We start from the raw sequence: 27,500 nt of genomic DNA on the forward strand, positions 1-27,500 counted from the left end.
ATTGGATTTTTCGAGGATACATATAGAAGAGAGAGAGAGAGAGAAAGAGATAGTATCAGTTCGGTTTTTGTGGTTGTATAAGAAGTGACACAATTAATCGGGATAAAGAAAGAAAGAAAGAAAAGAAATCGAAAGAAGCCGAAAGATAATATAGAAGTAAATAATCGACGATTTAACAACAATCGGCTGGTTAGTTTTGGAGAAACGAAAATGACGATGGCGGTCTTCTGGTAGAGGCAGGACTTTCCTCCTCCAGGATCGCGAGAAATGGCGTACGGAATATCCTTTGAAGCTACTCTCAGCGGCACTGTACTTTTCCTACTGGTAAGTCTTAAATCTTGTTTTTTTTCTTTCTTTTTTTTTTTTTTTTTTTCTTCTCCAATTCATTTTATTATTCTTTCTCGTTTCGTCTCGTCTCTTTCCCTCCCCCCCCCCTCTCTCTCTCTCTCTCTCTCTCTCTCTCTCCTTATCTCCTTATTTGGTAACATATTTAATGTACAAAACGAATTTTAATCTATCTGACAATTTTAAATGTAATATAAACGTGGTCGCGGGCGAACGCGTGGAAATTCTAGATACGGTTTACTTTCTAATCCGGACAAGGGCGCGAGTGACAGTTCGTTCGCCATTGTAAACATTTGCGGTACCGTATTCGTTGATAAAGATAGAGAAAATGAGAGAGAGAAAGAGAGAAAGAGAGAGAAAGAGAGAGAGAGAGAGAGACAGAGAGAGAGGGAGTGTTTAAGATCTTGATTTTGTTTCGACGATTAAATTGATCGGTTAACGATCGAATAATTGAATTCTTTCGTCTGTAACTATGTTGACCTTACGATCAAAACGATTTTAATGATGGACTCGTTAAAAAGTATGTCGTGTGAAAATAGAAGAGAGTAAGATAGAAAGAGAGAGACAGAGAGAGAGAGAGAGAGAGAGAGAGGGTGGGAGGAAGGAAGGGTGGGAGAGAAAGAGAAAGGAAAAGTGGGAGAAAGATTTCGATCACCTTTTTGATTTTTATATTTATAAATAATTTCTATTATTTTTTCTTTTTTCTTATTATTATTTTCTTTATAACGTCATTCCATATATTCTATATATAATATATATATATATATATATTTTCGTATATTATCAAGCATATCGCGCATAATAATATTCATTTATTAATCTATCATTAAATTTTTTCATAATTTTTTCGTACTATCAATAATATATATTTCGATTTCTGGATCGTTGATCCAGAACGATCATTTCATGAATAAATATTTTCCATATTTAGAGTGGTGCAAGCAAGCGCTCGCGAGTCAAGGATACCAACGTTATCTCTTATTCGTTGTAGTTTCATAGACTTCAATAGACGTTCTCGTACTGGCCCATACTACTTCACACTTATATATGTGTCTATATGTATGTATATACGGATACATGTAAAAGTAGAAAGAGAGAGAGAGAGAGAGAGAGAGTGAGAGAGTGAGAATGAGAATGAGAAAGAGAGAGACGATGCAAAGTCGACGAGCGCGCTACTTTCGTTATGCAAGCGAAGAACGTTAACTTACGTCGCTTCACATCGGAGAATTACACTTTGGCGTCTTTAACTTATGCAACCGTGGAATTATCACGGGAAAGCGATCCGCGGGGGATAAATCGCGTTCGAGATGAAATTATCTCGTTTTCAGGAAGAATTGAGCTCGAACTCGTTTCGAGAATTATTTCGCTTCCGTGATTTGTCAAAAAGGAAAAGGAGCAAACAAAAAAAAAAAAAAAAAAAAAAAAAAGAAAGAAAAGAAAAAAAAAATAAAGAGGAAAAAATGCAACAAAATGCAGTTGCATTCGTTGCGCCGTTTATAATTTCTTTTTCTTTATGTATATCTGTTTTTGTTCCTTTTCTTTCTTTCTCTTCTTCTTTTTTTTTCCTTTTTCTTTTTCTTTTTTTTTTTACATTGATACTCAATAATGGTTTATAATAATTTTCTCGTTTTTCTTAACATACATATACATTTATTGCACATATACATATACATATACGTTATTGATGAACGTAATTAAATTAATGTCAGTACTTACTGCATGCACTTTTTCATTAATTAACCATATTAGATATTATTCTGTATATCGAGAATTTATAAATTAATTTGAGACGTTATTACTTTTATTACATTATTTAATAATATCAAATAATTATTTTATTATCGACATTTAATCAATATATTATTGGATAAGATTTTTACTTTCTCTTAAAGATTTATCCAAATGTTTATATATTTTTACAACGTTATATTTATTAATTAATAATTAATCGAAAGAAATGTCATTGTGATATGGTTGTTAACGTTTCGACACTGTATCACATTATTATTCGTTAACGTTAAATAATATAATTATCGATTGTCATTTAATCGTCAAATGTAATATCGTTGATATTTGACAAAGGGAAACTTTCAAAAATTAATAACAATTATAATAATTTATTTAAGAGATCTATGGGAATAGATTATAGTATAATTATTGAGCGAGCATTGATCTTTGAATTTTTTTGACGATTGAATCAATGTCATCAAGACATATTGTCGTCGTTTAATTATGGATCAAGGAAAGAAAGAAAGAAAGAAAAAAAAAAGGATAAAAAAAAAAAAGAAAAAAAAGAGAAGAAAGGAAAAAGAAAGATCGAACGAAAAATAAATAAATAAGTCAATGAAAAATATTTACTTTACGGATATGTAGATATGTTAAATACTATCGTACGAGGAGATCAACGAGTAGGGACGACGATCGCATGCGGGCTAAAGAGACAAATGTGTACACATGTTGTAAGTCACGCACGACCGACGTTAATTTCTCGCTTACGCTCGTTTTCCACATCTTTGATGAACGTAATTACCGAGGGAAGAAACACATACGTAAAATGCGTACGCACGCTCTTTATATACACGTTTAATCGTTTCATGGTATTCCTAGCGAACACGATGGAGAAAAAGTGATGATACTTACGAAAAAAAAAAAAAAAAGAAAAAAAAAATGTACTCATTAAGCACGCTTATTATAGATTGGATTACCCTGGTTAACTATTATTAAATTTTACGAACAAATGTGGACAAATGTTTTTTTCTTTTTTCTTTTTTTTTTTTTTTTTTCTTTTTTTTTCTTTCCTTTTCTTTTTCTTCTTTATTCCTAGATTCAATAAGAGAAACTTTCTTTTTGCTATTTAAGTTGGTCAATGACATTCTTTATCTCTTTTTGTTTCCTTTTCTTTTTTCTTTTTTTTTTTTATTATTATTAATTTCTCGCAAAAAAATTTCCGAGATTGTTATGAAACTTTTCAGAGGGGAAAAAGAAGCAAATTTTCATGTCCGTTCGATCAAAAAAAATTTCGTCTCGTTCCGATGGATTTTCTTTTTTTTTTTTTTCTTTTTCTTTTCTTTTTTTTTTTTGACTTCTTCCTAATAATATTTTCTTCGATCGTAACGTCGATCGAACTGTTCTGTCTTTTTATCTTCTTTCCTTTTTTATTATTTTCTTTTTTTCTTTTTTTTTTTTTTTTTTTTTTTTTTTTTGAACTCTGTCTCCTCATCCTCTTCGACACAATCTTGCGTATCCTTGGCACGGAAGGTTACAATCTTATGGGGTTTTTGGAACGAACGCGTATGATATAATGTATTATACATTCCCAGCAAACGTGTTACGTTTGCGTGGGCGAAATCGGTCTAATAATGTAACTTCAAGGGACGTTCATTCAACGCGAACGATCGATTTAAGAAAAGAAAGAAAGGAGAAGTAAGAGGGATAGATAGATAGATAAAGAGAGAGAGAGAGAGAGAGAGAGAGAGAGAGAGAAATTCTTAAAAAAAAAAACAAAAAAGATAAAAGAATACTTTTCCTTACCATTTTTATTTTTAATCTTCCTTTGTTATTTTTCTTTTTTTTTTTTTTTTTTTTTTTTTTTTTTATCATCAATCAACTTCGAAAAGTGACATTAAAAATGATTTATTGGTTCTCGAAGGTGCAACGAGAAAAGTTGTACGTCAAAAGTTGATGAAAAAAAAAAAAAAAAAAACAAAAGAAAAGAAAAGAAAAAGGAAAGAGAGAGAGAGAGAGAGAGAGAGAGAGAGAGAGAGAGAGAGAGAGAGAGAGAGAGAGAGAGAGAGAGAGAGATAATCGATTCATTCTCGCTATATCACGATGTCTTCATTAAGAAGAACTCAGGAGTCTCGTTCGGTTAAATTCAGATACATCCTAAATGCACATGCGTGCATGTATGTAAGTACATGTGAAAATAAAAAGCGGGGCGGGGGAAGAGGGGGGGCGGGCGGTTGGGACGAAAAAAAGAAAAGAAAAAAGAAAAAAAAGAAAGGAAAAAGAAAACGAGATAGTAACACGAAGGTATATACACACCAGGTTTGACATCTTTAACGATATTTTCCGACTTAATTTGCATCGGACACGAGCCAGTTTTAATTAGACCAAAGGCGATACGTACTCTCTTCCGCGTTAATTGAACGATATTACCGTTCTGCTTACGAGTCGTCGCTTCTTGTTCGAAATAAAAATAAGAGAAAAGAACACGACAAAGAAATAAGGCAAAAGGAACAAAGGGAGCGTGAAATGAGAGAAAGAGAGAGAAAGAGAGAAAGAGAGAGAAAGTGGGGAAGAGAGAAATTCATAAAAAGAAAAAAAAAAAGAAAAAACCCTCCGAAAAAGAAAATAAAAAACAAATAAAGGAACATACTCATGTCGAAGGTTGAAAACTCGTGAGTAAAAATCGTAAGAACGATTAATTTCAAGAATATCGCTCAATTTATTATGATTATATTTAGATATGACTCTTTCGTTCGAGTCCCCCCTCCCTCCCCCCCCCCGAAAAAAAATATATATATATAAAAAAAATTTAATAAATAAATAAATAAAAAAAAAGGGAAAGAAGGATCGAAAAGAGAAAAGCAATTTATTATTTTCTCCGTCTGTTCTTCTACCTTCTTTTTTTTTTTTCTTTTTCTTTTCTTTTTTCCTTTCTTTTTCTTTTTTTTTTTTTTTTTTTTTCTTTTGCAAACGATTTCCACGCCTCAAGGTCAAGCGAAGCATGGGCATTATTTCCATCTAAAGACGATAAAATCTTACGATTACATTGGAGGTAATTCTTTCTTCTTTTTTTTTTTTCTTTCTTTCTTTTGTTTTATTTTTTTTTTTTTTTTTTTTTTTTTTTTCAAGAAATTGATATCATAATCATATAATTAATTTGTACGATACGGCGTGCGAACGTCGTACTTGTTAAATATCGCGAGAAGGAGGGAGGGATGATAGGATAAAAAGGGATGAGGAAGGATGATTCGATAGAAACAAGAAATTGGATATATATTTAATCGTTTAAAGAGGATTTAACGATAATGTGTACGGTGTACTCCTCTTGGAGTTGTGATGATGATTCACGCGAGAACCATTCCTGAGAATCTCGCATGTCCGTCCGTCCGTCGACAGTGCGACGCGACTGTTTAGTTTTGAAGATGCCACACAGCCCGTGCAGTCTCTTGAACACCACAATAACCTTAAGTATGTTTGTGGCAGTCCGGTCGGTAAATCTCTTGGGCGTTAACACGAAAAAATGCAACTCCCCCTTTTGCGGGGGTGTCCAACCAGTTGGTATGCGCAGCCACTTTGCACATAACCCTTACAATGATTTTTCTCCTCTAACGCCGATCTATCTGAGATATCTGGCAATAAAAATTGCCGTGTCTCTGTTGTCTATTGGATAGAAAAAAAGAGAAACAAAAAAATTGGATCTGAAGGAAATAAAGGAAGAGGGAGGATGGACGATCAACTTTCCTTTTTTTTTTCTTTATTTTTTTTTTTTTCATTTCTATATTTTTTTTTCTTGTTTTATATATATATATATATATATATATATATATATGTGTGTGTGTGTGTGTGTGTGTGTGTGTGTGTATTTGAATGATCTGGGAAGAAATAATTCGACGAAACTTCTTTCTACGTTTTAGCTGTTAAATATCAGATAAAGAAAGAGAGAGAGATAATGAAATAACGTCGAACGTTTGTTTTCTACATGCGATCGTTAAATGAAGTATCAGAATGGATATAAAATAATAGAAGAAAAATAATAGAAATATAAATTGTAATAAAATAACGTGGATTTTATTCTCTACTATTTGCCTGTTAAATGAAAAATGATGTCTGATAGTGTATACGTAGTGTATGCACTATTTTTACGTCTGTGTGTGTGTGTCTCTCTCTCTCTCTCTCTCTCTCTCTCTCTCTCTCTCTCTCTCTCTCTCTCTCTCTCTCTCTGTGAAAGAGAAAGAAAAGAAGAGAAGAGATTATTTTCGTTTGAGATAGTGATAAGAATGAATACCAATGGGAATCGAAGAAAGTAATCTTCGACTTGTTTAAATTCTCGATTGTCTGAGATACTTCGTGAAATATAATAAAAGATAGATGGACATGGATTATCAGGATTGTTGGTTGGATACTACTGACGATGGTATGTCAGTGATAAGGAAGATGCCAAAGCATTCGCTTTATGAATCTTTTAGCGGATGGTGGCTGTGGAATGCGAAGATAGGTCTCTAGGTTCGGAATACCGTTAAACACGGGCACGAGGACGCGCGGAATTCACGTTGCATTGTGAACCGAGGCTACGAAACTTGGGTTTAGAGCGTTACTAACGTAACGGTAAATCGTGTAACAGATTAAAGGCCGATCTCCGTATGTATGTATGTATGTATGTATGTATATATGTATATGTATATATGTACATACTCGCGGGTTCGAGAACACGCGAGATCCTATTAGATCGTACATGGCGCTTTTATCTACGTTGAACCTACGATGAACTAAAGTTTCAGAATATTTTTCATGCCCGAGACGTGCCTGATTCTTTTTTTTTTTTTTTCTTTTTTTTTTTAGTGTCTTTATCTTTGTCTTTGTCTTCTTCCTTTTTTTTTTTTTTTTTTTTTATTAATTCATCGAAGACTCATTAAAATTTATATCACTGGAAAAACGTTTAATTACGTCATTTCGTTCGTCGCACAATTTTCTATTTCTAGAAAAAGAAATCTCTTTATATTGTTCGATGAAATTTTAATAATTTTCCGATTATTATCATATTTGAGGATTTTTTTTTAAATCGAAAGTATCGTGAGACGGTAGGAAACTATAATCGGTATCGTTTTATCGTCGAGACGGGCAGAAGGGGAGTGGAGGAAGTTGGGAAATTTTGATATGTATAATAAGATCAATCGAGATTAATATAAATCAAAGATTCTTTTCTTGGATCTTTCTTCGACGATCGACTAATGATTTATCTTTATTCCTTTTCTTCTTTCTCTGTCTCTCTCTTTTTCTTTTCTTTTCTTTTCCTTTTTTCTTTTTTCTTTTCTTCTCACAATGAGATCAATTGGATTAATGAGTGAATCAATTCGAATGAAATTGCATCAATTGCCATGGTGAGACCCATTTGTAATTTCCGGTCCTAAAACGAGTAACTTCCGCTGACAATACGTTTGATCTCGTTCGTATATTCTATTGGTCCACACTGTGCGCATCCTCTCGTTAAATCTTCATCGAGATAGATCGATCCGATGATACGGCTCTTCCGTTCGAAGGTTTCACCTCGAGGTCCTTTCGAAGATCGCATATCGGGATTCGAAACGAAGGTCTTCTTGGTTCGTAAGCGTGAATCTTATCGATCGATCGATCTCTTCACACTGATTTACGATTATTTATTAAAAATGATGGCTTTCGTTTTCTTACGAAAATTCACATTACCAGAGAGAAAGAGAGAGACAGAGAAATATCTAAAAAAAAATTTATCAATGAAATATTTAATACGATTAATATTTCTAAATAATTATTTAAGATGATTTAAATTAAATCATAATTAAATTTAAATTAAAGAAAAAAAAAAAAGAAGAAAACAAAAATTATTGAATTTATCGAAACGTAAATATTCAATTTATAGATTCTTTGATCGATCAATAAGAAAAAAAATTAAATGATATATAAGGATTTTAATAGAATATTTATCGTGAATGTTAATGTCGATAATAGTGAGAAAACAATGTTCATTAATTTTTTTTCTTCTTCCCTATTAGAACTTAAAATTCCTCCTTTATCTATACTACATAAACTAGTTTCATTCGATTAACCCGATCGTTGACCGATTTATTTGATATTTCCATTAATCAAAATAATTTATATTCCGTCGATCCTTTCTCCTGTATATACGTAAATGAAGAAAAAGAAAAAAAAAAAAACAAAAAAAAGAAGAAGAAAAAAGTAAAAAGTAAAAAGTAAAAAGTAAAAATGTCTTACTCGCGATTCGCTCGTATTAGAATTCAGACGGCGAATCAACGTAAAAGCGCAAGCAAAAAGAAGTAGTATAAAAGGAAAGAAGTCAAAAAAAAAAAAAAAAAAAAAAAAAAACAAAGAAAAAAAAGAAAAAAAAAAGAAGGAAAAGAAAAAAAGAAGACGAAGAAGAAGAGAGAAAAGTAAGGAAGAAAAAAAAAAGGGAGAGAAGAAAGAAAGGTATACGAATTAACGTCGTCGAGTTGTGCTTCTGCGTGAAATAAATTATTTACAAAAATCGTCGTCCCTCGCTCTCTCGCTCGCTTTCACCGTAATGAAAAAGGAGAGAGAGAGAGAGAGAGAGAGAGAGAGAGAGAGAGAGGGAGGGAGGGGGGAGTGATAGAAGGTAAAAGAAGAAAAGAAAAAAAAAAAAGGAAAAAGAGAAGAAAAAGAAGAATCAAGAAAACAATACTTTTACGCACGCGTATCCTCCTTCTCCTCCTCCTCCTCCTCCTTCACCTCTTCTTCTTCCTCCTCCTCCTCCTCCTCCTCCTCCTCCTCCTCCTCCTCCTCCTCTTCCTTCTCCTCCTCCTCTTCTTCAGCCTGGATGCCAACGTGGAGGGCGCCAGATATTTTTAAACCAGAACGATAACAACGACCGACTGGATTCCAAGCGAGCAAACGTCGTCTGGTAAACGAATCACCTTGCGAAATTCACTGGTCGCGGTCTCCTTCTTCTCGAGTCGTCACGTGAAATGAAAAAAAAAAAAAAAAAAAGAAAAGAAAAAAGAAAGAAAGAAAGAGGAGGAGGAGGAGGAGGAGGAGAAGGAAGAAGTAGGAGGAGAAGGAGGAGGAGAAAAAGGCGAAGGAAATTAAAAAGAAATGAAACTTTTTTTTCAACCCCCCCCCCCTGATCCGCCCCCGGCCCTCCCCTTAACGTTATCGAGGCCTTTAACGATTATGATTTTAATTCTCCTGTCCTGTTATTAACCAACCGAACAGCCATTTTAATCTTTGCGACATTCGGAATATAATTAATAAGCGGTAAATCGTTCTGAGATACAGTGATGTGACATGATTGTAAAAGCGTACGAACGATAGTAGAATACGAATTAACGAAGAATATTGCATTGAAAATTTTTTCTATGGCAAAATGATCGAATTAATCGATAGAACTAATCTCTTTTTTTCTTTTTCTTTTTTTCTTCATCTTCTTCTTCTTCTTCTTCTTCTACTTTTTCTTCTTCTTTTTTTCTTTTTACGAATGAAACTTAATATGAAGAAGACGTATAGAAGATATAAGAATTATCAAATCATCGAATCAATCCTTCCCAGAACCTTCAACGTGGACAAAGAATTTTTTTTCTTTTTCTTTTTCTTTTTTTTTCTGTTTTTTTTTTTTTTTCTTTTTTTCTATTTTTCTTTTTTTCTTATCGTCGAACTTTAATAATAACCGTCGATTATGAAAATATTTCTCTTTTTCTTGATGATTTTTGCTGGTTTCTTTTTCTTTTTTCCTTTTTTTTTTTTTTTTTCTTTCGATAAACTACAATCCTTAAGTTAACAGGCCAAGTGAAATGTATCGATAGGTTAGAAGGGGACTGATGGGAAGGAGAAAGGCCCCCTACCCCCCTCCCCCTCCGATGGACGGGCCTTTCACGAGTCACACCGAACGGAAAGCTGTAAAATCGTTCTCGACGTAGGTATACAGAGAAAAAGGGATATATCTTCTCCACGTGGGAGAAGTGTTGCTCCACGAGCTATTAATAGGACTGAGCTTATCTCGGTATGATTCTATATATAGTATAGGTAGTATGTGTAGTTAGGGTGGGTGTAGTTTCGCGAGGGTTGACCCTCCCCACGCTCACCCTCAGCCCTCACCTCCTCACTCAAACCTGTGTGTGTAAGAGAGAGAGAGAGAGACAGAGAGAGAAAGAGAGATTATTTGTACCGGTTTTCTGGAATGGTTGACCATTCGCTGTTACCAATATACAACCAGTTTTCTTAGTGTCTAGAATATACATACGTATACATATATACATGTACATAGATACATATGTACAAGTACGAACTGGTTGGACTACCATAAATATACATTCATCCTTTCAGCACCCCATAATCTCTCTTCGCGACGATCATTTTGTTTTTGGTTTGTTTTTTTTTTTTTTTTGTCTTTATTCGATCTGACGTCAATTTCATTAACAATTCCTCTTTTGACATTGTGAATGTGATACCCTTTATATTTAATTTTCTTCAAAGACGATCATCGATAATGATCTATTGTGTGTGAAACATCGACGAATTTCTTTCTTGGATCATATATATATTTGTTCTTTTTTTTTTTTTTTTTTTTTTTTTCCTTTCTTTTTTTCCTTCTCAACTATAAACCACACGTATAGTCACGTTCATGTATTATTACGTATGTAAAAATCGTTGAAAAAAAAATTCGTACGAGTCGCGCGTACGAGTCCACGCGTAAGGGACGACGAACGAGCCTGTTCAACGAACTCGAAAAGGAATTTCTTATGGTAGAGGTTAAGGATCGATCCATATGGAATTTCGAGTTGCCGTCCCTTTATTCCTTATTCCATCTCTCATCCTCCCTGCCCTTTCTCTACCTCCCACCCTCCCCTTTTTCCGTCCACGTCCACGGCCACGTTCGTTTCACCTCCTATATTCGATTCGTGTCTGTTGAGATGTGCATGGCCCCAAAGCGATTTCTGGAATTTCGAAAGGATCTCTTTTTAGCATCCTTATCTTGGATCCACAAGCGATTCCTTGCGTCATATATTTGGGCCGTTGACGCGATAGGTGGAAGACCTCGACAAGGACGAGAATAAATAGGTCCGGGACTTGATTCACGTATAGATAGATTGAGAGAGATAGATAGTTGGATAGAGAGAAAGAGAGAAAGAGAGAGCACGTTTCAAGGGTCATCATTTAACTTTTTCTATTTGTTATTCTTCCATTGAAAAGGCGTCGTAAGTAATGCATTTACTTATCTCATTTTCTTTTACCAAAGATATAAATGGTAATTATCGATGAGCCCAAACTGAGAGAAGAATATTTATTCGTGTTTTTGTATGTACACATATGTAAGTGCATCCATAAAATGCATACATATACGTCTCTTCGGATCTAATGAATTTAAATGTTTATCGATCGAGAATAATGTTACAAGTAAAAGATATCTCTCTCTCTCTCTCTCTCTCTCTCTTTGTGTATATGTGTCTATGTGTGTGTTACAATTATACAAAGATATATTTAGAGTATAGATATCTCTTGGATCGTTAATTTCGATCGATATGTATCTTGTTTAATTCGAAGGAAAAAAAAGAAAAGCTGATGGCATCTGTAGTAACATAATGGAAATAATTTTAATGAAATGACAATGATAATAATTTTGAAAAAGGTAATAAAGTGTGATAATTGTTCTGAAAATTTTTTATCAATCAGGTGTAGATATATATACATATATATATATATATATATATATATATATATATATATATATATTTCTTCTTCTTCTTCTACTACTACTGCTACTACTGCTACTACTACTACTACTACTACTACTACTACTACTACTACTACTACTACTACTACTACTACTACTACTACTACTACTTCTACTACTACTACTCCCAGTTTATTTTTATTTTTTATTTTTTATTTATTTTCTTTTTATTTTTTTATTCTTTTTTATTTTTTTTTTTTTTTTTATTTTTCTCTATTCTTTAAACTTCACTTCCTCGTTTCGAAGGAATTTATAAATCGCGCTTTATTACTCGCACGCGTCGCATTTTTTTGCTCTTCCCTGTCGTTCGTCTCCTCTTCGTTCCGCGCCGTGCAAATATTTATCTTGAATTTTTATCAATAAAGGAGAAAAAGAAAGTGATAAAAAGATGAAACGAAAAAAAAAGGAAAGAACGAAAATTCTGTCCAATCGTTGAATTAATTTGTTTTCCTTTTATTCCTTGTTTCGTTTTATTTTATTTTATTTTTTTTTTTTTTTTTTTTCTTTCTTTTTTTCTATACGACAGATACACAATTTTTAATAGACACCTACGCGGTTTATAACAGGTTAAAGGAAAATTATTGAAGAGCTATCTCATCTCCAAGGTGAGCCTGAAACAAGGATCACCAGAAAAAAAAAAAAAGAAAAATGAGGTGTAGCGATTTCTTGTCTTTAAAACCGGACGGATAATCTCTGGTTGGTGTCTTACGAGCAATTAAGGACTCTTTATGAGCGCACAATACATGACACATTTCCTTAATTCCTTTCTATCTTACTTTCTATCTATCTCTCTCTCTTTCTCTCTATCTCTCTCTCTCTCTCTCTCTCTCTCTCTCTCTTTCTATCTTTATTTTAACATTTTATACATCGACGAATCTTGCTTGTGAATCATCGTAAATTCACACGCCAAGTAATTCTCAGGTAGAATATCACAGTATCCGTATTTATCCGTATCGTTAAAACGCTTATCAATCTATCTTATCTATTTATCTATCTCTTATTTTATTTTATTTTATTTTATTTTATTTTATTTTATTTTTTTTTTTTTATTAATTATACGATCATAATGGAATAAGTTTCGATCGGGCACATTATTTCATTTATTTACTTACTTAAATCAAAATATTATTTTTTTCAATCGTTCCAATTCTTTTTTTTTTTTTTTTCCTTTTATTTATTTTTTTTTTTTTTTTCTTTTTAATAAACAATATCTCTTATTACGGCGTGTGTATTATAGATATCATAAGGAATAAGAAAAGTTACGATAATAACGAATGTCATGGTTTCATTGATAAAAAAAAAGAAAAAAAGAAAAAAGAAAAGAAAAAAAAAGAGAAAAAAAAAGAAAAAGGAAAAAGAAAAAACTGTGGAACGGTGTTTACTTTCTTTTCGCGTTCTTCTCTCTTTCTCTCTCTCTCTCTCTCTCTCTCTCTCTTTTTTCCCTTTCTTTCTTTCTTTTTTTCTTTCAATTGATCGCAGAGAAGAATAATTTTTGGGAAGAAAAATTTTGAATTGGACAGTACATATAGAATGATGTTAGAAGGTGGGTTGATGATTGGGGTGGGGGGGGTGGGTGGGTGGAGTTGGACGTTTCATAGAATAGAAGTGGATAACGGTTATCGAGGGTGGGAGAGAAATCATAGTCATCGTTGAAGAAAGAGTGAGAAAGAGGGACCAGCCGAGTTATATGGGGCCCACCCGGTACGAACGGCATTGAACGACCTTCACGAATCGGGGTCCCTGTCCCGAGTACACGGCAACACGCGGAAAGAGGTTTTTGTTACCCTTCCACTGACCACATATACATATTCTTGGAGTATATGTATCCACCATGAGTAGTCTGGATCGTGAAACGTATACATATCACCTAGTTGCATGGCATTACCTAGTTGCAAGAATTCTTTTTTTTTTTTCTTTTTCTTTTTTCCTTTCCTTTCCTTGTCTCTCTCTCTCTCTCTCTCTCTCTCTCTCTCTCTCTCTCTCTCTATCTCTTTCTCTCAAGACCTAATCTACCGACCTAGAAAACTTTTTACATTCCATTGTTAAACTTACTGTTCTGTAGAAATGTACCGAGTATTATTTTTCTCTTTTCTCTTTTATTTGTAATTTTTGAATTCTTTTTTCATTTACGAAGAGTTGTGATCCGTTTTTCATTCTTTTCTTCCCCAGACGAATTTTCTAATTTCTCTTTTCTTTTTTTTTTCTTCTCTTTTTTCTTCCTTAAAAAAAAAAAAAAAAAAAAAAAAAAAAAAAAAAAAAAAAGAAAAAAGAAAAAAAGAAAAAGAATCAATTTATGAATCGATTTAGGATTTGTCTATTAAGATAACAAAGGATCCGAACGACAGGAATAGAATTTCTATAAGTAAACGTGAATGTAAGAGAAATTGGAAAAATAATGTGCGAGTAAGTGAATAAAAGGATAGAAAGAAGATGGCGATCAATGATGATAAGATGTCGGCTTTCTTAAAAGGGAAGCTACGAAACTGTGGGTATAATAATTACGTATATATGTATTATATCCTTTATGTGGTATCAGAAGAGCACAGCTGGACGAAACGGAAAGTACATTGAATGTGTTGTTAATTAACGACGAATTAAATCGAAATTCTCATCGTTTTATCTTACAATGATTAGACTGTGCGTCTCTCTCTCTCTCTCTTTCTCTCTCTCTCTTTCTCTGTTTTTTATACATTAAATCGTATTTATCCATCTTATTATTACTTTGCATTAACGATTATCTGTCTCATGAATATTTTTCGATTATCATGTATATCGGGTATAATTTTTGAAAAATAATAATAACAATAAATATTAATATTTTCATATCCCAGGGTAGAAAGAAATTTTTCTCAGGAAAATAAAATATACACCGGGCCTTTAGATAATGTTCTTTTCTTTTTTCTTCATTACTAATTATTTAGAAATAATGAAAAAAAAAAATATATATATATATATATATATATATATATAATATTCTCACATTCATTTAAATATAATAATTACATTACACACATGCATATCATCTCGACAATGTTTTTTTTTAAATAATCTTTCGCTCGTTCTGAATAAAACGGAAAGAAAAAGAAAGAGAGAGAGAGAGAGAGAGAGAGAGAGAGAGAGAGAGAGAGAGAGAGAGAGAGAGAAACGATGGCCTTGATATTTTCCTTATTACACATTTTCAAACATGACTTATATCCTTTTCGTCACAGTATATTCGACTTTTTTTCTCCTACATATCGTATGCTGCGCGTCACTTGTGTAAATGCATAAAAGGTAATGATAATGTAAACAAAAAAAAAAAGAAAGAAAAGAAAAAAGGAAAGAAAACAAAAAAAAGAAAAAACAATTAAAAAAAAACTGGATTAAACATAGAGGAAAGGAAATAAATAATACAAGAGTGAGAGCGAGAGTGTTGAGGTATGGAGGGAGGGCGGAGTGACGTGGAAGGAAACAGTGGATTAAAGGAAAGAGACGAAAAGGAGAAAAAGAAAAAGAAAAAGAAAAAAAAAAGGAAGAAAAAGAGAGAGATGCGTTGACTCGCGTTACAATTGCATTAAAAATCAACGCCGAGCCACATCCTGAAACTCTACTACCTTGGCGGCCTTTTTTTTTTTTTCTTTTTTTTTTTTTCTTTTTTTTTTTTTCTTTTTTTTTTTTTCTTTTTTTTAACAAGTTCCGTTCGCCGTAAGTCATAAATTTAATTCTCGATCGTTTTTACATTTCACCACTTTCCGTCTTCGTACCTTTTATACAATCAACGAGAGTTGGTATCGTTTATCTTCTGTTGGCTTATCAATCGAACGACAGCGTTTTTTATGCGGCTTCGAGTAATTACGATTATGGACGACTATAGACTTTTGCACGCGTACGTGTGTTCCTTTGAGCATGAAGACGCAAAAGTGAATAAAGGAATATATATGAAAAGAGAGAGAGAGAGAGAGAGAATCAAGATTAAAAATACTATAATAATTCTCCCACTGTGTTACGACAATAAAGTGTGTCATGTAATTAATTGATGACTTTTCTTTTTTTCTTTTTTTTTCTCTCTCTCTCTCTCTCTCTCTCTCTCTCTCTCTCTGTCTCTCTTTCTTTCGAATAAGAAATATTGCGAGAAAAAAGAAGAAAGAAAATGTTAAACATTTCCTTTTCTTTTTTTTTTTTTCTTTTTTTTTTCACAACAATAATGTATGGTAATAAAATTAATTTATTTTCATTTTCTTCTCTCTCTCTCTCTCTTTCTTTTTTTTTTCTCTTTTATATTTCAATTTTCTCTCTTCTTCTTTTTCATTTTGTTCGTTTTTTTCTTTTTTTTTTTTTCGTTTTTTTTTTCGGACAGGAAGTGACTCAAACAAAACGAGAAAAAGAAAAAGACGTAAGAAGGAAAGAAAGAAAGAAAAAAAGAAATGTTCAACTTTTACTCTTTCTCAGGATACATTTAACGACCGCTTACCTATCAAGCGGAAGATTTTAATTACTCGTAAACTCGCGATAATGGCTTTTTAATCGTGAAAAGCATGTGTATCGTACGTATATCATATGAGTATTTCTTATTACCCAATCTTATCTCAAAAATTGCGAAAACGAAATGGGGGCACACTTTCTCGTAAAATTTTCATATTTAATATTTTATTATTTAGAATTATCGTTAAGTTCCTATCATTTTTTATATAAACGTTCATTATTATTATTGTTATTATTATTATTATTATTATTATATTTAATAATTTCGAATTTTTTCTCTTTCCTTCTCCAGTTAGAAATTAATTGTAAAAAAAAATAAATAAATGAACGATATAAAGAGATTAAACGATAAAAAAATAATAATAATAATAATAACAGCAATAATTTTGTGTTTTTATACAATGCAATATTTTCTGATAAAAAAAAATATATATATATATATCGCTATATTCAAAGATATATGCGTACTTTCTCTCTCTCTCTCTCTCTCTTTTTCTTTGAGTAATTTTACTTCTTCTTTTTTCTTTTTTTTTTTTTTTTTCGTTTACTTTTCATTGAAGTTTAGACATACATACATATACATATATATATATATATATATATATATATATATATATATATATATATATATACATATTATACGTACAAACGTGTCTTACACATATACATACTTAAAAAAAAAAAAAAAAAAAAAAGAAAAAGCACGAGAAGAGAATAAAAATCGTTGAGTAGAGATCGTTAAAGTCGCACTCATATTTCTATTGATTTATGATCTTGTCCGTGACAGAAAAGCTCACGATTATATCCGTTATACTTAAGTTATAATCCTATTGTACATATTGTCCGCAACTTCGTCGAAGTCGAAAATAATTCGTAAGAGAAATGATATCCAAGATAAAGTTTTGCATATTTATACAAAGTAACATATATAAAATGAAAATATTACATCATAATTCGCTTATGTCTATTGTAAATGTCAGTGTGATCCAAAGTCGATGAATTTTTTTTTTTTTTTTTTTTTTTTTTATCAATTTCTTTTTATTTTTATTTTTTCTTCTTCTTCTTTTTCTTTCTCTTTTTTTTCTTTCTTTTTTTCTTCTTCTTCTTCTTCTTCTTTTTGATTCTTTGAAGAAGATCTTTCGTTGTAAAAAGAAAAGAGAAAAAAAATCGTTCGATCTGATATAAATGACTTCGATCGATCTAATTAGATTTCTTAAATTCGAATCAACGATCGACCTTGACAGTTTCGTTCGTAATTCATAATCGATGGGTAATGAAATTTTGACACTTATCTGATTAGATTTGAAAATTAGTCAGATGCTGGATCAGTCTGTCATTCAATTCTCGTTAATTTTGCGATCTAAGCCAGACAAAATTAATTAAATTCGTTTCCGTGAGAGAGCGAGCGAGCGAGAGAGAGAGAGAGAGAGAGAGAAACGAGTTCTCTTTGTGATTAAGAGAAATGAAAAAAAAAATAAAGAAAAAAAACGCATAATGGATGTTACACGACGTGATATTAACGAGATAGAAAGAGAAAGAGAGAGAGAGAGAGAGAGAGAAAGAGAGAGAGAGAGAGAGAGCTCTATCGGAGTAATCAGAATTCATGCATCGTCCTTTATTATTGGCTCGATTAATTTCGTAAAAAGGAAGAAGGAGATAAACATGTTTTTTTCATCTTCTTCTTTTTCCTTCTTCTTTCTTTTTTCTCCTTTTCTTTGTTTCTTCTTTTTCCCCTTTTTCTTTATCCCCTCCGACCCCACTCCCCTCCCTTCCCCTTCTCGTCACCAAAGAAATCGACCTCCTTCTTTTGTCTCTTATCGTCCACGTATGATCATCGAATTATTCTTCGACGTTATACTCGATCGAGTACGATCAACTATAACGGTATTTCTTAATCCTTATCTTCGATTTTACGATCCACTTTCATTACCGCCACGTATTTCAATATTCGTTCGTATACGAATGCGATATCTATATATATATATATATATATATATATATATATATATGTATATATATATATCTATCTATATATAGACATATGGATGTATATGTACGTAAATGTATAAGTATGTATATGTATACGTATGTATCGAATTATCGATGGACCACGGTACGTGATTTGTTTCGTTCTACCAAAGCACAAGCACAAGCAGCAACAGCCAGCAGCAGCAGCAGCAGCAGCAGCAGCAGCAGCAGCAAGAGCAAAAGCAAGCCCACGGTCGGTTGCAATAACGGCGGTGCACAAAGTATTGTGCAAGTGTGCGTACTATGTAGGAGTACCATGGTCGGCCGATATGCCTTTCACATAACTGTGAGTAAATGCCAGGCCGCAACAGCGGTGCTCTCTGTGCTCCACCTCTCACAGATGAGAAGAGACCTATCCCAGCGAGCAATACATATATATATATATATATACATATATATATATATATATATATGTATGTATATATATAGATAGATAGATAGACACATATGTATGTATAAATAATAATCGCTCGTTGCGACTAAAGTACACCATCGTACGTGTGAAACTTTGTTGCACGAATTCTCCTTTTACGAATATTGAAACCTATGCGAAATCGATCCGATGAATAATATGTATCTACGTATACCTTTAGATTATCAAAATTATTAAATTTTTGCGAAAGGATTGGGTGGGGGATATCTTTTTTATTTTCTTTTATTTTATTTTACTTATTTCTTTTTTTTTTTTTTTTTTTTTTTTTTTTTTTTTTTTTTTTTTTTTTTTTGTATTTTTCTTATTCGTCGTTCTAATGGAATTTGCTATAAAAAGAGAAAGAGAGAGAGAGAGAGAAGAAGAAGTAATAATAATAATAATAATAATAATAATAATAATAATAATAATAATAATAATAATAATAATAAAACGATCGAGCGATCGTAGAGAAATTTTACGATTGGTACTATTGTATATTTGTTTTTTTTTTTTCTTCTTTTTTTTTTGTCTTCTTCCTTCCCTCCACCTCACCTGTTTCTCCCTGTTACTCCCTAATTATCGAAAAAAGACTCGTGCAGGAATCTAACAGGATAAATTAATTTTTCACGATTGATTTATCGTTTTTTTTCTTTTTTTTTTTTTTTTCTTGTCTTCCTAATTCTTCCTTCTTTCCTTCTTCTAAAGCGATTAATTAAAGGGGAGAGCTTAATTAATGAGGGGCTGGAGGCTGGGTGGGGGGAGAGGGAGGGGGAGAGAAAAAAAGAAAAATTATAGAGATCACAATACAAACGAATATTGTTTCGTTTCTTCGTTATTTTTCTTTTTCTTTTTCTTTTTTTTTCTTCTCTTCTTTCTCTCTCTCTCTCTCTCTCTCTTTTTGTTCCTTTTTCGCTCGAGATACGATAAGAATCTCTGATGACTTCGTTGAAACTAATGCGAGTTAGTATTACGTGAGAATCGTCGAGGTCTTTGCGCCGCGCGTGACGCTTTTCACTTTTCACTTTTTTGCGAATACCTTTTTGCCGGAATCGAAACGATTGATATTCCATAAGGACGATCTATCGATTGCGAAAGTAACGAACGACGTTAATCCCACTTCTTCTTGACATCGTCTTATCACGTTCGTACTTGAGAATGAATAATAATAACATTATTCGTGAGATTATGTAACGTGATGCCGAAGAAAGTCGTTCTTTTTTTTCCTTTTTTTTTTTTTTTTTTTTTTTGTTTTCTTTTTTTCTCTTTCTTTTTCTTTTTTTCTTTCTTTCACTTAATCGCATCTACGTGGATTACATTGTTAAATAATGGGTTTGACAATTGTCAATGCGAGAATCGATAATGTCCGTAAGGGATATAAATCATTGAATCAGATAATTGAAAATATTTTTACCAATAAAATTTTTCTGATCGTACGTTCGACTCGTTCGTCGTGCAACATTTTATCTTAAAGATTTATAAACAAAAGAGAGAGAGAGAGAGAGAGAGAGAGAGAGAGGTAAGGGATAGTGGGAGGATGGGTGGGGAGGGGGATGATAGAAGAAGGAAGGATCGATTTACGAAGGAGAACGAGTAGAAAAGAAAAATATCTTGTTCTTTAAATTTAATTAACCTTCTTTTTTGTTTCTTCTTCTTCTTTTTCTTTTCTCATTCACATCTCTTTGATCACGAATTCATTACGTTATATGAATCACCTTGAAAATTGTTGATCTTCGAGTGAAATGAAATAGTATGAATAATTATGTCGATTAGTTTTTGTTTTGTTTCGTTGCGATCGTGCGCGTGCTTTTAATTTTTTTTCTTTTTTTTCTGTTTTTTTTTTTTTTCCTTGTCTTTTTTTCTTCTTTTCTTTTTTCTTTTTTCATTTTATCGATTGGACGCCGATAGACGACGGATGATCGGAGTGAAGTGGAATTGGATTATAATAATATTAGATGTTGATTATCTTTTTGAAAAATTCAACACGAGAAACAAGAAATTCCTGATCGAGTGTGACATTCTCTCTCTCTCTCTCTCTCTCTCTCTCTCTCTCTCTCTCTCTCTATCTATCTGTCTATCTATTTATATATCTATCTATGTGTTTCTCTCTTTCTCGATAAAGAAAATTGTTTCGAAGGCAGAAATATCTTTCTTTGTAAATGGTCGTCCTTGTACAAGGCACCTCGAGATCACGTCCACATCTCAATTAAATCCTATTTAAACGTTTCGTGTATATATATATATATATGTGTGTGTGTGTGTGTGTATGTATATGCATGTATATTCGTGAAGCTCGTAGATCAAGGAAACGATCTTTCTAATATCTACCTGTATCGTTCTCTCTCTCTCTCTCTCTCTCTCTCTCTCTCTCTCTCTCACTCTTTCTTTATTTCTTTCTCATAGTGTTAGATCATCGAAGCCTCGGCAGTGATTTTACGTAAAAATGTGCCTTTCAACATCCGTTTCTTCTCGAAAGAATAATAAGAATAAGAATAAGTATAAGAATAAGAATAAGTGTAAGTATAAGTATAAGAATAAGAATAAGAATAAGAATAAGAATAAGAAGAAGTTATTGTTTCGAGTCTCCAACTGCTTTTTCTCCAAGACACTTCGTTTTACGGTCCATAAAACATTAAGAAATACGTTCGTCTCGACAAATGGCATTCGTTAGCTCACAAAATTCATCGCAGAATAATTCTCGCTGATGTATCTTTCTTTCTTCCTTTTTTTTTTCCTCTCTCTCTCTCTCTCTCTCTCTCTCTCTCTCTCTTTGTTTTTCTTTTTCTCTCTTTCGCTTTATTTTATCCTCTCTTTTCTTCTCTGTTTTCACGTACCTTTTTGTACCTTTTCTTTTTCTTTTTTTTTTTTCTTTTTTTTAATCACTCGAAGTCAATTTTTGATGATGCCTAAAAACGTACGCGAATTAAATGGCAAATCATTAGATGTACACATACGTATAATGCGTCTATGTGAGCACGTATGTACGTTCGTAAATTTTCTATATATATGTATATGATTTGCACGTTCTGTTTCTTTTCGAGCGATCGTTGAAATTTTAGAATTTAGAAAAAAGGATGGAATCAGTGCGAAAAGGAAAAGTAGACGAAGAATGTACTGATTACTTCTATCTCTTTCTCTCTCTCTCTCTCTCTCTCTCTCTCTCTCTCTCTGTCTTTCTTTCTTTCTTTCTTTCTTTCTCTCTTTCTGATTTTTATAAGACGATTTTATGTTGCACACGTACGACAACTTTGACGAAGGCGTAGTTCTCTGTCTCTTTCTCATAATAGATATCTCCGTTAACAAAACTGTCCTCTTACTTTCTTGCTCCGTTTCTTGACGTAATATTACAAGGTCGACCTGTTCGTCGCGGTTAAACGATTAGAATAATTTAATTACCGAATGATACCGTTCCTTCGTCGCCACATTTATTCAACTAACATTTTTCTTTTATCTTTTTTTTCTTCTTTTTTACAACAATATATATATATATATATATATAATTTTTTTTTCCTTCATTACAACGATTAACTAATTAACTAATATAATTAATTAATTACTTATGTTTCTCTTAAAATCCGTCCAATATTATAGAACTATGTTATTTCTGATAATATACGTTATTTCATTTTGGATGAACGCGTGGAAAGATTAGAAAAGAGAGAAGAGAACAAAAAAAAAAAAAAAGGAAAAAAAAAAAAAGAAAATTCAAAGAAGTAAGATAGAAGAAAAATTAATTAGGATTTTGTCGTTCGTTGTTTAAAAATATTATGTAATGTCCGTTGCAATTAAATGTTTTTACTCGTTCGATTAGGAACGAAGGAAAAAATTGCGAAGAAATTCCAAGAGAAATATTACCTTTTTAGAAAACTTTCATTAGAATTTTATGATGCGAAATAGATAAGATATCGGGTACGTAATTCTCTTGAGAGTTCTCGCTCGTTGTTTCAATAAGTAATTAATTTTTTTTTTTTATTTTTTTTTTTATTTTATTTTTTTTTTCTTTTTTTTTTTTTTTTTTTTTTTTTTAAGGAAAAGAAAAAACAGAAAGAAAGAAAGAAATGAATAAAGTTATATTTATAAAAAGATATACGCGCGTAAGATTTGAGTGAATCATTGATTTAGATCCGTGTAAAAGAAATACTAATGATCAGTAGAAATACGATCTAATCGAGCAAGCTAGTACTCTTACCTTAATGATATGATTTTCTTATACCATGTACGTCAATGCATATAATCATTAATATCATTAATAAATGACTACTTCATCCGGTCATTCGAGGTACGTTAAATAGTATCCCTGGTAAAATTAGTAGGATATGAGAGAGAGAGAGAGATTAACGAGTTAGTAGTCAACCAATCTCTCTCTCTCTCTCTCTCTCTCTCTCTCTCTCTTTCACTCTCTTTATCTTCGTTTAATTAATATTATTAATTTAAATCGTATATTGATTGAATTATGTATAACTTGTTGTTCGCATAAAATCTTTATCTTTTATAATATTTATATAAGTTTCAATGAAATATCGATTAAAATACGATCATAAGAAAGTGTTTTAATTTACTTCTATAAGAAGAAAATAAAAAATAAAGAAGAAAAAAACAAAAACAAGAGGAGCAAAAAAGAAATTCAAAGAGAAATCTTTGCTTTACGAATAAGCTAAAAGAGAAAAAAAAAATAATAATAATAATAATAATAAGATTAGACAGATAAGATAAAATATAATCGACGTACGCATTAATAATTAATAATCGCAGAATCCATTCTCACGTTGTTAATGAGATTAATTGAATTGTTTGTATTTTCTTTTGTTCGTGATATATATGAAAGAATATACAGGGGAATCGGATTGTTTCTTTTATAATATTTTAAACATCTAATATATATATATATATATATATATATATTATGTACATATGTATGTATATAGCCACGCACGAGGAGGAAGTCATTAGAATGATACGCATCCGATTTTATGGCGTTTCGATCTTACTCAATGACCCGAATACTTTTCGAATCTCGTTCGTGTTCCTCCATTACTTTTTTGCGAGCTATCCTGTTTATTTTTATTTTTATTTTTATTTTTATTTTTAATTTTCTTTTTCTTTTTCTTTCTTTTTTTTTTTTTTTTTTTCTTCTTTTTTCTTTTTCATTCTCTTTTTTACTTACGTACGTACGTACATAAATATACATTAGTATGTAGATAATAATATACGCACTTACTTGCTTACTTACTTACTTACTTACTTACTTACTTACTTACTTACTTACTTACTTACTAACTTACTTACTTACTAACTTACTTACTTACGTATGAGGTTGCGATTATTCAATACCAAAGACAAAGAATCCGTTACGGAACGTTTTCACCTCTGTCCATAACGGAAGATCGTATCTATTCTTTACGTACGATGAAAGGGAGGAAATTAGAACGAAAAGGTATGTGTCAATTGCATAGAGAGAAAAAGAGAGAGAGAGAGAGAGAGAGAAAGGAAAGAAAAGAGGAAATAAAAAGAAGAAAAAAAAAAAGTCCAAATGTTGTCATCTCGATCTTAGCTCCCACGAATTATGGTTTATTTTAATTTCGAAATGTGAAAAAGAGGGAGAGAGAGGGGGGAGGGGGGGGGGGAGGTTTATAAATATTAATTTTTTTTTTAAGTCTTTTTTTTCTGTTTTTTTTTTTCATTTTTTTTCTTTTTTTTTTTTTTTTTTTTTTTTTTTAATTTTGATATCGTATAGAAAATCATCGAGGGCATGAAGAAAAAATATAATCGATGTAGCGTTCGATAGATAAACAGTAGTTTTGATTAAGGGAAAGAAAGAAGAATGAAGAAAAAGAATTAATAGGAAAAAAAAAGAAAAAAGAAGAAAAAAGAGAAAAAAAGGAACAGAAAAAAAATGAATCAAGAGGATTTAATTATCGAGAAAAATGAAGAAAGAATGAAAGGTAACAATGAATGAAGTATGATCGATAGGAATGATCGAAGAAGGGTGCGAACAAAGGAACGATATTATTATTAATAGGACTTTCACGTGATGTACATCTCTCTCTTTCTCTCTCTTCCTCTCCCCTTCCTCTCTCTCTCTCTATCACTCTCTCTCTATCACTCTCTCTCTCTCTCTCTCTCTCATACACATAGCCACAAAATCCCAGGCTATGTGGGTGGAGTGAAACGTTTATTACGGTGACGGTCCGAGAGTACGAAATTACGCCATTGTAAATTGTGTAAGCATTGTATCGGTATACGTATACGCGTGCTAGTTTAAACTTTCGCTCTGTTCTCGATCGAGCGAACGTGGGACATTAAAAAAAAAAAAAGAAAAAAAAAAAAATGAACTGAAAAAACCAGTAACCTTGTCACCGAAAAAGACAAAAATAATAATAGTAATAATAGTTGGGGGATGAAAGGAAAAAAAAGTAGACAATTTTAAGTAAAGGAAAACAAATTTATATTGTATTAATTATTATAGTAATTAATGATTTATTGGATGATACGACCACGACATTAGAAAATAATATATATATATATATATATTATTTTTTTCAACGATATTAATTTTATTTTCTATGTATAATTTTTTTTTTTTTTTTTTCTTTTTTTTTTTTGATACGTTCATATACTTAATATAATCCTTTTAATATTTATTTAATTTTTATATTATTATACATAACATATTCAATTTGTATTACATATTTATATATGGAATATTTACTATCATACATCGGTAATGTTACGATGGAGTTTATGGAATTTCTAATCGTTTTCTCGTTCTTCTTTTAAACGTTCGATTGTTTAAACGTGAACGAAGCAGAACGTTCCCACGCTTCTTCCTACATTTCTATTCCCTTTATTCAAACGGATATTAAACGCGTGAATTACGATTCGATCGCATTGCACGTCTCCTGTGGAAGTTCATTCAAGTCGAAGATAGAGAATGTACTTAAAGTAGAATTGAACTTATCCAACCAGGTATAAACCTTTCTTAGAATATTATATTTATGCAAATCGTCTGTCATGGAGGGATAATCGTCGTTTATTTCTATTCAATCGAATAGTTCCATATCTAAGTTCATACCATTGCACATTCGCATTTTAATATTGCCATTATTCTAGAAACTAGATAATAGAATGTAAATACGAAGATTATTCGATTACATCGATTACACTTTGGAAATTTTACTTCATATCTTGGTCAAAATTTATTTATATGATATAACACGAGAATATACGTAACTTTTATCATCTTATCGTTATTATTTTTTAAAGGGGGGGAGGGGGAAAGAAAAATTAATATTATAAAATAATCATCGAAAGAATACATTTTTTCACGATCGAACTTTTATTCTATACTATATGTATCTGTGAAATATACAAGTATATATATATATATATATATATATATATATATATATATATATACTATTATATATATATATATGTAATAAATCCGACATCTTGATATAATTTACATAATTATTATTTTTATATCTCGTTAGAAAACTTAGGGCGATCTATTAATTTAATTATTTATTTATTTATTTATTTATTTATTTATTTATTTAATAAATATCTAATAATTGTATACAAATATTTCATTTTATTATTTAATATCATTCAATGTCTTCGATATTCATAAATGATTAATATATATTTCATATATGTCAAACGTATTAAAAAATAATTTCCATAATCGATTTAATTTTTGTTTAGAAAATTTGAAGCGATTTCTTTCTTTCTTTCTTTCTTTCTTTCTTTCTATCTTTCTTTCGGCTATATGAAAATGTCAAAGGACAATTAGCGAGATTCGAAAAAGAGTTGCTTACATTGGGCAAACGAGTTGGACGACATATAGGGAAAAGAAAGAGCACACCTAACTCCTGCGTCTACCACGCCCAGAGAGAACTGGTGACCTTGATCGGACCGCTCTTTCGCAGATTCCTCAGAACCTGATGTTGTTCCTGTCATTTATTTACTCGAGAGAACATGGCAACTCGTACGATTCCACGATCGCGTGCTTAAACTTTATACGTACGTTTGCTCTACGGCTTCCTAACTGAACGAGATTGTTTCCCGTTAAACGAAATGCTTACTCATTCCTGTATTTCCCTCTCTCTTTCTCTTTTTCTCTCTTTCTCTCTTTCTCTCTCTCTCTATCTCTCCACCCTTCGATAAATTATTAATCCTTCTATAAATGAACATAATTTGATCGTAAAGAGATTTTCGATTGAATTTATCGAATAATTTGTTATCAGAGATTTCACGATATTTTTCGTTAGTTTTTCTTTTCTAAATATCGAAACTTGTAGATATTTGTTTCCTTTTTTTTCTCTCTTTTTTTTTCTTTTTTTTTTTTTTTCTTTTAAGCTACTATTAATCGTATATGTTATAGTTAAAAAAAGAACGAAAAGAAAATTATTTCTTATTGATTAAATTGAATTTCTTTTTTTTTTTCTTTTTTTTTTCTCTTTTTTTTTTTTGTTACAAAAGTAAACACAGATTTGACAAAATTTCAATAGGTTCTATCTCTAGATTGTATCTAAATTAAAAAAAAAAAAAAAAAAAAAAGAAATTATTTTCAATCGATCGTCCAATTAAATTTAACTTTTGTTAATCAATATGTTTGTAGTAAATGAAATCTAATCAATTAATTATCTAATACAGATATATACATATATATATATATATATACACATAGAATTATTCTATATCTATCATTCGTAAAAAATCTATGAATGACACAATAATACTGATCAATCGATTTGTTATACGTCGATATATCGATTAATTAATATTAAATGA

The 27,500-nt window shown here is 31.4% G+C and overlaps 1 protein-coding gene across 1 annotated transcript in view; it reads left to right on the top strand.

Annotated features, from left to right (window-relative positions):
• Positions 1-27,500, top strand: part of LOC124426878 (nuclear pore complex protein DDB_G0274915-like) — a 37,974-nt gene that overhangs the window by 538 nt on the left and 9,936 nt on the right. Inside the window, exon 1 of the mRNA XM_046969063.1 lies at positions 1-324. This exon is cut by the window's left edge and continues 538 nt beyond it. Within this exon, the coding sequence (XP_046825019.1) occupies positions 268-324 (57 nt within the window). The 5' untranslated portion in view covers positions 1-267. The remainder of the gene's footprint in view (positions 325-27,500) is intronic.

This window comes from Vespa crabro, chromosome 9 (assembly GCF_910589235.1).
Source record: "Vespa crabro chromosome 9, iyVesCrab1.2, whole genome shotgun sequence".
Classification (NCBI taxonomy): domain Eukaryota; kingdom Metazoa; phylum Arthropoda; class Insecta; order Hymenoptera; family Vespidae; genus Vespa; species Vespa crabro.